A 12555-nucleotide genomic window follows, 5' to 3' on the forward strand; every position below is an offset into this window, starting at 1 on the left:
TGGATGAATGATGGATGGATGATGGATGGATGGATGAATGATGGATGGATGAATGATGGATGGATGATGGATGGATGGATGGATGATGGATGGATGATGGATGGATGATGGATGGATGATGCATGATGGATGGATAGATGGATGATGGATGGATGGATGATAGATGGATGGATGGATGCATGATGGATGGATGATGGATGGATGATGGATGGATGATGGATGGATGGATGATGGATGATGGATGGATGGATGGATGATGGATGGATGATGGATGGATGGATGGATGATGGATGCATGATGGATGGATGATGGATGGATGGATGGATGATGGATGGATGGATGGATGATGGATGGATGATGGATGGATGGATGGATGATGGATGCATGATGGATGGATGATGGATGCATGATGGATGGATGGATGGATGATGGATGGATGATGCATGATGGATGATGGATGGATGATGGATGGATGGATGGATGATGGACGGATGATGGATGCATGATGGATGATGGACGGATGATGGATGCATGATGGATGCATGATGGATGGATGGATGATGGATGGATGGATGGATGATGGATGGATGATGGATGGATGGATGCATAGATGGATGGATGGATGGATGATGGATGGATGGATGATTGATGGGCGGATGGATGAATGATGGATGGATGATGGATGGATGGATGAATGATGGATGGATGAATGATGGATGGATGATGGATGGATGGATGGATGATGGATGGATGATGGATGGATGATGCATGATGGATGGATAGATGGATGATGGATGGATGATGGATGGATGATGGATGGATGAATGATGGATGGATGATGGATGGATGGATGAATGATGGATGGATGAATGATGGATGGATGATGGATGGATAGATGGATGATGGATGGATGGATGGATGATAGATGGATGGATGGATGCATGATGGATGGATGATGGATGGATGATGGATGGATGATGGATGGATGATGGATGGATGATGGATGATGGATGGATGGATGGATGATAGATGGATGGATGGATGCATGATGGATGGATGATGGATGGATGATGGATGGATGATGGATGGATGATGGATGGATGATGGATGATGGATGGATGGATGGATGATGGATGGATGATGGATGGATGATGGATGGATGGATGGATGATGGATGCATGATGGATGGATGATGGATGGATGGATGGATGATGGATGGATGGATGGATGATGGATGGATGATGGATGGATGGATGGATGATGGATGCATGATGGATGGATGATGGATGGATGATGGATGGATGATGCATGATGGATGGATGATGGATGGATGATGGATGGATGATGGATGCATGATGGATGGATGATGGATGGATGGATGGATGATGGATGGATGATGCATGATGGATGGATGATGGATGGATGATGGATGGATGATGGATGGATGGATGATGGATGATGGATGGATGATGGATGGATGGATGCATAGATGGATGGATGGATGGATGATGCATGATGGATGGATGATGGATGGATGATGCATGATGGATGGATGGATGATGGATGGATGGATGGATGATGGATGGATGATGGATGATGGATGATGGATGGATGGATGGATGGATGATTGATGGATGGATGGATGGATGGATGATGGATGGATGGATGGATGGATGATTGATGGGCGGATGATGGATAGATGATGGATGGATGGATGGATGGATGGATGGATGGATGGATGATGCATGATGGATGGATGGATGATGGATGGATGATGGATGGATGATGCATGATGGATGGATGGATGATGGATGGATGATGGATGGATGATGGATGATGGATGATGGATGGATTGATTAACTGATGGATGGACGAATGATGGATGGATTGATGGATGGATGGATGGATTAACTGATGGATGGATGAATGGATGGATGGATGGATTAACTGATGGATGGATGAATGGATGGATTGATTAACTGATGGACGGATGAATGATGGATGGATGAAGGATGGATGGATGGATGAATGGATGGATGGATTGATTAACTGATGGATGGATGAATAATGGATGGATGAATGGATGGATGAATTGATTAACTGATGGATGGATGAATGGATGGATTATAATGCTAATTTGCTGAATAGGCTCCCGCTGATCCAGAATGCAGCAGCACGAGTGCTGACAGGAATCAGCAGGAGAGACCACGTCTCTCCAGTGTTAGCGTCGCTCCATTGGCTACCCGTAAAATTCAGAATCCAATTTAAAATTTTATTATTTGCGTATAAAGCCCAAAACGGCTTAGCTCCACAGTATTTACAAGACCTGATAGTGCCTTATGTTCCTGTCAGAGCTCTCCGTTCTCAGAGTGCAGGTTTACTCGTAGTTCCTAGAGTATCTAAATGTAGATTTGGAGGGCGGGCGTTCTGCTATCAGGCACCATTACTATGGAACCAACTTCCAATCTGGGTTAAGGAGGCTGACACCACCTCCACCTTTAAAACTAAACTTAAAACCTTTCTGTTTAGTAAAGCCTATAGTTAGTGTTTAGTAAACCTCTAGCTGGTGTTGGTAAATCTCTAGGTAGTGTAAACTCTAGTGTGTTAGAGTCAGTAGTCATAGTTGCAGCTATAGAACAAAACTATAATAGTTAGTCTCAAATATAGCTTGGTGGTAGATATGCTGCTATAAGCCTATGCTGCAGGGGGGACATGATCCGCTGGGCGGTGCCTCTCACCCTTCTTCTCCTCTCCTTTTCCCTTCCTCTCTTCTCCATTTCCATTTTTATTTATTATAAGTATAGCTATCATTTTTGTCCATCGCTCCTCTAGTTTCTTGTGCTGGCCCCCCTTTTTTTTCTCTTCTGCGCCCCCATGGATGGTTGGATCAGGATCTGGACCCTAGTGGTCTGTAAAGGAACTGCAGGTCTGGATCCAGATCTGTAGTTTTCCTTTTCACTTCCATAAAAACAGCGTAATTATTCATGTGAACTGAAGAACAGAGTAAATATGTAAATGATCACATGACTCCGGTCTCAACCTCCCAGATGGAGCTAACCGCTAACCGCTAACCCCCCCCCCCCCCCCCCCCAGGTAATTCCTGCACAGACCTGTCACAGGTAGATCACCTTTCATCGCCGTGGTAACCACAACAAGCAGCTTCTCATGACATCAGCAGTGTTTGTGCTGAGTCAGGGATCAGCTTCACGCTCACCGCCGCTACCGCAGCCGTCGTCATGGTGACGCCGGCAGTTATCGTCATGGTGACGCCGGCGTGCTGAATGTGCATGTTTAGGGTAAATGCTGCAGGTCCAGTCACTGGACTAAACTGGCACCAGGGATAAGACCAGCGTCGTCACCTGTCCCTTAAAATACGGAATCTTTACATAATTGGGAATTAAAAGTTGCGTTCCGTATTGAACCAATACAGACATATATTATTATGCTCTTATTTATTGATATCATAATAAACAGGTGAAGGTGTGAAAATTTGAATATATTGCAAAACTTCATTCGTAGTAAATTCAACTAAAGGTGAAACAAATATATGATTCACCACTACATTCAAAGAGATATTTCAAGCTTTTATTTGTTATAATTTTGATGATTATGGCTCACAGTTTATGAAAACCCCAAATAAAAAATCTCAAAAAATTAGAATATTTTACGAAACAATTAAATCATCAAAATTATAACAAATAAAGGTTTAACATATCCTGCTTTGCATGTAATGAGACTATGTAATGTATTAGTTTTGCCTTTTAACATGAATTATTGAAATAAATGAACTTTTACACCATAATCTAATTTTCCGACCTTCATTTGTTGGCTATATTTATTATATATATTTATTATATTTACCTGCATACAGAACATCTGGGCTGATGTGGACGTACGTAGCATAGGAGGCTAGTTCAGTCGCTATATAGTTGTCTGTCTGTACAGTCGTGCAAGTTCAATGCAATTAAAGCACTTTAGACTTTAAATCAAAGCATTTAGTTTTTTCATATAAAATAAATACATTTCTATGCAGTTTAGAAGTTTTTGGGATGTCCCTTTTTTTGGCGCCTGCGCTGCTGAAATCGGGGCGACCATACTGGGACCAGTGACGGGTCCCCCCCCCCGGTGGTGTGTTGCCTAGCAACCATGGGTGTAGCGTGGCCGAGTCTCACCCGTCTCTCCCTCTCTCTCCTCCAGTTCGGCGCTGAGTTCCGGCGGTTCTCCCTGGACCGGTCCAAGCCGGGCCGGTTCGAGGAGTTCTACGGGCTGCTGCAGCACGTGCACCGCATCCCCAACGTGGAGCTGCTGGTGGGCTACGCCGACGTGCAGGGAGACCTGCTGCCCATCAACAACGACGACAACTACGTCAAGGCCATCTCCACGGCAACGCCGCTGCTGCGGCTGTTCCTGCAGCGCCGAGGTAAACCCGGATTCACACGGAACACGTCAAAACCCAGATTCACACGGAACACGTCAAAAATCACCTGTGGAGGCTCGGGACGCCTGTATCGCACCGCTAGCTATAGTCTGTCAACGCCTGCAGTGGGCGGTGCTTACGGTGGGCGGGGCTTATAGTGGGCGGGGCTTTCAAGCTGCTCTGCAGAAATGGGGGGAAACAAGTCCATAGAACAGGGGTATTCAACTAGAATAGGCCGGGGGCCACATCTGCAAAAGGACTGTATGGAGGGGGGCGCTCTGCGTTCGCGCACAAAGCGCGCAGGCGGAAAATTTGGGGGTTTTCAAAATGTATTTTGCACTCAAAGACAGGAGAATATATCCGTCTAGTTTACATAATAATTATGTATTAATTGTCTCCAGATTTAGTCATTGTGAATGTTAAATATAATATTCAGATAAAGAAATATTATTTTAAATGCAAGTTCATTTTGAAACCATGCATTGTGCAAACTTAATGAGGTTGGTATTGACCTACTTTTAATAAAACACGCCATAATGACAAAGCACCACTTTCCACCAAGATTTCCTTATTTGAATATTATATTAAGCATTTTAGTCCATAGTAGCCACCAGTTTGTTATAAATAAGCAACCAAAATATTAACCATAAGCTCCTTTATTTATGACACATCTGTGCTTTATATCAGCAAAACAAAACAATCACATGAAATTATAGGAGGATTAGAAGTTCATCTGAAATGTAAAGTCCTCATTTAGAGATTCAAATGAAAAAAGATTTCCAGCCAATCCTAGAAGTCTAATGATGTCAACAAGTCCTCTAAACAACGGAGGTTAATCACGATTAATGTGACAAACATTATCACCAAATCTGAAGTAGTAAAAAACATCTCAAACAGAGATTAACATGTACAAACACTGTCCAATGAATCATTAACCAACTGAAGAGGCACCAAGCATCTGAAACTATTATTAATGAACAAAATGCGATATGTAAACCATGTTAGTTTCGCTTACTTCACCACCGGCCGGAAGTGACATTTCATTTTCATTTCATTTTATTCTTTATTTCATTCAAAAAACAAAACAATTTAATACAAACACAAATACAAATGTTCCTAACTTATGAATGAAAAGGGAGCAGAAAGAAGAAGAATCTTATCTGATCTGCCCCTTTCACAAATAACATAAATTAATAATAATTAAAAAACAAAAAACTAAGTGAATAAAAACAACTAAAATAAAATTAAAATAACATTAAATAAAATTACCACCGCCTACGGGTATGTCAATCAAACTCAACATTTTTCGTTATATCTCCTTAACATACAGGTTTTAATTGTTCTTTTGAATGTAATGTTTGATTTGGATTCTTTGTTTTCTTTATTCAGATTGTTCCATAAACTGATTCCTTTCACAGAAACACAACGTTCCATCAATTTAGTCCTGCATCTTGGTTTTATAAAAATCTCTGTTCCTTTTAAGTTATACTTGCTTTTTCTTTTTTCAAATCTTTTCTGAATGTTGATTGGTAAATTTTTTTTATGAGCTTTAAACATAATTTGCAGAATACTATAGTCTACTAGTTCATGAAATTTCAACAAATTTAACTGAAGGAATAATGGATTTGTTGGATCTCTATATCGTTTTCTACTAATTATCCTTTTTAACATTAAATGCAACTATATAAAACGATTTAATATATGTTAAAAACATTAATAACTAGGTATGAAATATGACCAGGGGCCACATTAAAACTCCCGTGGGCCGCCAGTTGAATATCCCTGCCATATAGCCTCCATATATATATATAGCTGCACATCTTCAGTTTCCTATTTCACCATGGATCACACTTTGGGACGCCACCTTCATATTTTTAGTTATTTCCGCATAGGTAAGAGAGAGTTTGATGCTCCTTAACCAGTTTGGTCCTGGATCAACATCAACCATCATCGTTGGTCCCGGTGAAGCTGCAGTCTGTCTGGGTGAACACTGACACACCGGGTCCCAGCGGATTTGGTTTAAACTGTGTTTTGTGATTAATAAGCACAGTTTTTTATTATTATTTTGTGTTGGATCGATGTAGCAAATAAAATCGTTCAGACCATCCAGCTCCTCAACCATCAGTTATTGTTTCACATGAGCAGTTCAGGTAAAAAACATTTAGTTCAGGTAAAAACATTTAGTTCAGGTAAAAACGGCAGTCAAATCAGCAAAAATGTCAGTTTTCTGGATGAAATATATTAATTCCTGATAGAATAAGTTTGTTAGTGACAGCCCTGCTCATGTACGCATGTGAATGAGTGGACGTTTCTACATGAAAGTACAATCTGCATTGGGGGTTCTCGCTTCGGGAATCCCGGTCTGTGATTGGACGCTGCCTCGGCGTCAACGCTGCTCATTTGCATAAAGTTCAGATTTTTCAACTTCAAATTGACGCTCTGGACGACTAACGAATCCAGGGTCAGAGGAACCGAGCAGCGAGCAGCGGGTTCTGTTCCCGTCTGTTCCCGTCTGACGGGTTTGAGGCAGAAGTGCAAACAAGGATGTTATTCTGATCAGGGGGTGAAACACGATATTAGAGCTGATTTAAAACGGATACATGAATTAGATTATGGCCTTGTTGGAGGCAGAAATCTAAAGTTACCAAACTGTGACTATGATGATTGCACATAAACGGCGTTAGTGAGAACACGGACATGAATAGAAATGGAACTGCAGTCATCGTGGGGGTTCCAGTAAGCTCCGCCTAGGCTGGACGATATCACCTCAAATCAATATCACAATAAATTGGGCAGTTTTACCTTGATAACGATAAATGTACGATAAGCCTTAACTGGCAACAAAAACATCTATTTTCTGATTGGTTGATTGGTCAGTGACTCTAGAAAGCTGCTCTGAGTTTAGAGCTCAGGGCACGGTAGCAACCGTGTACTCAAGTAAAAGTACTGTTACTTCAGAATAATATGACTCAAGTAGAAGTAAAAAGTAGTCATCCAAATAATTACTTGAGTAAAAGTAAAAAAGTACTTGGTGAAAAAACTACTCAAGTACTGAGTAACTGTTGAGTAACGTCTGATTTATTTTTTAACACAACCATTCAAACAGACAAAAGTACAAAATAATCATCTTCAGGCTAATTAAATCAATAAAATAATAAAATAGATTAAAATTAATAAAAAATAGCATAAATTAAAATAATCTTAAGTAAATTCAAGTACTTTAATAAATGATAAAATAGATAAAATAACAGAATAAAAAAATACATTAATAACGTCAAGCCTTTGTACTTTTCTTTTTTAACCAGGCAGAACTAGAACAAACATGAACTCATAGAAACTCTGTGTGTGTTTGAGTCTGTGTAAATGTGAAAAAACATGCAAAAACTAACATTTTTCCCAAAGAATCACCCAGTGATGTCATGAGATTGACGCGTACGTGGATAAAAGGGATAAAAGAAAAGTAACAGCTCAACGTAGCCTAATGTAGCGGAGTAAGAGGAACAGTTTCTTCTTCACAAATCTACTCAAGTAAAAGTAAAAAGTATAGTGATTCAAAACTACTCCTAAAAGTACAACATTTCCCAAAACTTACTCAAGTAAATGTAACGGAGTAAATGTAACTCGTTACTACCCACTCTGACCGTGACTGGTTTGTAAGACGGTTGTTGGAGTTACCGTGCGGGGAAGTTGATTTCTCAGCGTGAGAAACGCCACGTGTGGCGTGAGAGTGTGTGAACTGAGCACAAGTGACCAGACGACGAGGTCGGAAACTTGCAGACTGTTTTGAAGAGAAGCTGAAAGCAGAAACTGTTATCCTCACATTTATGATGTGACATCACTGCTGCACAGAGACAAACATGTCAAAACAGCGGCGGCAGATCAACACAGTCCTGGTGCAGATAGTTGTGATGCTGCTGCAGGGTTCATACGTTTTGAAAAAACCTGGAAAAGTCATGGAAATGTCATTTTCAAGGCCTTGAAAAGTTTTGGAAACTTAAGTTTGCCCCAAAAGTTTTGGAAAAGTCATGGAATTTATTTTTCTCACTTAATGATAACCTTTAGTAATAACAGCCTATAAATTGATCAATAAATATTTTGTATCGAAAAGTCTCATGCGTTTTCACGCGTGACGTGCCGAGCATCGAGTGACCACATTCTCCAACAGTTATTACAGTTATATTAGATTAATATAAAACATATACTACAACATATTGCTGGTATATCAGTGTTAGTTTAAACAAATGTTTATTTTGTATAAAACCCTAATTGTCATTAGATCTCCACTGTAGTGACTTTTAACATAGTTTTATTCCTATATTTCATTCATACATTGATGTTTTAGAGATCGTGTATAGTAATGGAAACTTGTTGCCAAGTCATGGGAAAGTCATGGAAATTTGTTTGTTAAAATGTGTCTGAACCCTGTGCTGGTGGGGGTTTTACCAACCGATCAATCGTCTGAGCTGATACCCGTCAGGTAGAAGGTCGACAGCCAGCTCTGCTGCCGTCTGTCTGGTTCTGGTTCTGAGCTGAATCAGCGAGACAATCCCATGTAACAAGTCGTCAAACCAAACGGAGGAAATGCAGAAATATCTCTGCTGTTTGTCATCAGTTGCTGCATCTGCAGGACTAAGAGCTCTCCTGTCTCCCGACGGCTCTGGTTGGACGGCCCGACAAACCTTCTCCGATCTGATGTTTTCTTTAACGACATCACAAGAAAAGCAGAGCAGTGATCTCCTCTCCATCTGTGTTGCTGTCTTGTTTATTTATCTTTATTCCACCTGCTGGTTTATTAGACTACTAACAAATATCAGCACGCAGTCAAAAACTGACAAAAATCAAAACACCGAATTTACCGACATGGGAGAACTGACGTTAGTCATTGCAGTGAATGGCGGTAACGGTAAATGTTTGGTTTATCGCCCCGGCCTAGCCCTGCCGCTCAAATGCAGGTGAGCTGATGGCTGTTGAGCATTAGTCCCACTGGGACCAGAACCTGGAGCTCTGCAGGATTCAGGAGTGAACCAGAACCTGGAGCTCTGCAGGATTCAGGAGTGAACCAGAACCTGGAGCTCTGCAGGATTCAGGAGTGAACCAGAACCTGGAGCTCTGCAGGATTCAGGAGTGATCACCCCATAGTGAGCGTTGGCTCCACTTCCTGCTCCGACCGTCCCGTCGTTACGGTCCAGGGTTCGTTGATAAGCTCGTTATCTGAACAGGAAGTGGGAGAACTGAGCAACACTGTTCTGCCCTCAGCTCTGGTTCCTGGTGTTTATTAGCCCAGGACTCGCCCCAGGGGGTCCCTGGAGGTCCCAGGGGGATCCCTGGGGGGGTTAAGCCGTCTCGCTGGGCCATACGACCCCAGAGAGGCTACAGCACTTTGTCAGGGCAGATTAGTGGGGGGGGAGTTGCAGCGCTGCATGGATGTCGTTGCAGCTCCAGACGCCACGCTGGGTTCACTGCTGTTCATGAACCCAGAAACCACATGAAAACACGAGGGGGTCTGTCATCTACTCACACATGCATGGCAGTCCCCATTTACTTCAGACCCCCTTCAAATCAGCCTTGTAGTGTATGTATGTGTGTATATATGTACATATATATAGTGTGTGTATACATATACTAATGTAAAAAATGGCTATTTTGTAAAGTACATACATTTTTAAGCTCATGGTGCGCGGACATCACATTTTTAATCATCTCTCCAGTCTCCATGCTCCGGCAGCTCCAGACCATTGTCTGGAGCTGACCGTGGCAATTATAGCAATTATTCTGAGTCCAAATCCCATGCAGTATATTCCTAAATAGAGTATTCCAAAACGAATAATGCAAACTACAGATCACGTCATTGGCACCTCTTTATGGCTGTTGGAGAAGCCTAACGTTACACTCCCCGAAAAAGTGTGGGGTCTGACACTTTATCCACAGCATTAACCGGCTACTGACGTTTTTCTACATCAGCCACCCTGACGGTTATTTATATAAATAGTCTCTGCAGCTCCGTTGGGGTCAGCTTTAATCTTCAACGCTGGTTTCTGATAGGGGTGTAACAATATATCGTGCCACAAAATTTCGTGATACAAAAACGTCACAATACGTGTCGTGGAGGTGACAAAGTGTATCGCGATATTGGAATATTAATATTAATCTATTGTGTTGACTAGTAACACGCATCCGAAAAAAGAAAAAAGTCAAATCATACATGAGAGAAACTATTAATTTTGTGGCAAAATATTTTCATTGTATGAAACTGAAGATCATAATGCAAACCTGACATTTACTTTTAGTTCAGTTTGTGGAAAATGGTTGGCCTGGCTTTCTCTTTAAAACTTAAACAGTTATAAAGCATTACAAACTGTAACAAAAGGGAAAATGCACAGTATTATTATTATTATTAAATCTTTATTTCAGACCCAAGGGGATCCATATCACCATAAAAGCAGAATAAGATAATAAAAACAAAGACAGAATAAAAAACAAACACAAAAGTATTGTTTTGTATTTTGTGTCTTTCAAATAAAAGACAATTTTTTCCAGTCATATGTTCCTCATTCAAGGTTGTTAAATAAATACTGCTATAATATCGTATCGTTATTGTGACCTCAATATCGTGTATCGTACCGTATCGTGAGATTAGTGTATCGTTACACCCCTAGTTTCTGAGCACCGTTTGTACGTCAGTTTTCAGTTTTCAGAGTTCTGCTCTCTGGGAACGAGTCACATGACTGCAGGTGACGGATGGTTTTGGTTGTTACTGACGAGGGAAACATCTCCGGAGGCCGTGACGCTTTCCAACCCTTAGCTACACGACCCAAACCTTCAACTTTGGGGAGTAAAATTCTGCCCCGTCCACTCAGACTTAAAGGAGACATAATATGGCATTTAATGTATATTTTAAACAGGCCTTGAATGTCTTAAAAAGAATCTAAAGCTTGTTTTTTCTACATAAATCATAAATTCAGCCTGTGGGCCCCGTCACTAGTTTTACCGCTTCTAACCCCTTTTTCTGTGCTCCATTCTAAGGGAAGGGGGGGGTATGATAATGAGGCTCTGTGCTGATTGGCTGCTTGAATGACGTGTAGCAGGGGAGGAGACAAAGCCTCTCTCCGGGGAGAAGAGCAGCGGCTGCGTGGCAAAGCGTGTCCACGGTTCTGCGTTAAATCGACACGTACCCTACGCCGTAGGCTCTGCGTTGGTGAAACGCGGAACCATAAATCAGCCTTTAGTCACCTGGTCTTCACACAGGAAGATTGAATTTAATTCTAAACAACCACGAACCACCGTTATTTACTCCAATTCCTCATCATTTCACTTCTTATGTTACAAGACAAATGAATCATGTTAACTGTAAAGAAATCACAACACTGAATTTTCACAAATGGCAACTTTATTGTTAAAATATATAACTAACATTTATGCACTATTGCTGGCTCAGGAAGGACCGCGCGTCTTCTGAATGCAGGGCTCCAGACTGCGACCAAATGCTCGCATTTTGCGACCAAAATTTGAGTATGTGCGACTGAATTTCATGTCCACTCGCACACGTGCGACCAGTAAATTTGCCAGTGTTTTTTTTTTTTTTTTTTTTTTTTACACGTTAAACGTGGAAGGGGTGCCTCAATGAACCCGCATATTTGCAGGCCAATGAGTGTGAAAGGGAATGAGTCGGGGGATGTATTTATTTATTTATTTTTTTCGTTTAATTTCACCAGCTCAAAGCAGGTATTACGCCCGGACCACATTTAATGCGACACAACGCGCTGCCGCTGCACCGCGCACATAAAGTTAGAAGAAAGAGACGGCGGATATGTTTGGCTTTAGTAACATCATGCTCAGGCAATGAGTCTGCAATGGCCCAGACGGGAGACACATGTAGCTCAGTGCTTAACTTTTATTTTTAATCCACTCTATATTCTTCTGGTTGTTCTCCAATATGCTCCCCTAAAGCCTGAATTATGGTTCCGCCTTAAATCGACGCAGAGCCGCCGCCGTAGCCTACGGCGTAGGCTCTGCGTTGTTGTAACGCGGAACCATAAATCAGTCTTCACCCGGTAAAGAAAAAAAAAAAAAAAAGAAAATGTGCTCCAATACAGCAGGTCTCATAATTTTATTTTGAACACTGCCAAAACTCTAACTTA

At 41.4% G+C, this 12555-nt stretch overlaps 1 protein-coding gene across 1 annotated transcript in view; it reads left to right on the forward strand.

The window, feature by feature from the left end:
- The window catches only part of pard6b (par-6 partitioning defective 6 homolog beta (C. elegans)), a 40378-nt gene that overhangs the window by 3098 nt on the left and 24725 nt on the right, over positions 1–12555 (forward strand). The window contains exon 2 of the mRNA XM_061736863.1: positions 4198–4420. Within this exon, the coding sequence (XP_061592847.1) occupies positions 4198–4420 (223 nt within the window). The remainder of the gene's footprint in view (positions 1–4197; positions 4421–12555) is intronic.

This window comes from Cololabis saira, chromosome 12 (genome assembly GCF_033807715.1).
Source record: "Cololabis saira isolate AMF1-May2022 chromosome 12, fColSai1.1, whole genome shotgun sequence".
In the NCBI taxonomy this organism is placed as follows: domain Eukaryota; kingdom Metazoa; phylum Chordata; class Actinopteri; order Beloniformes; family Belonidae; genus Cololabis; species Cololabis saira.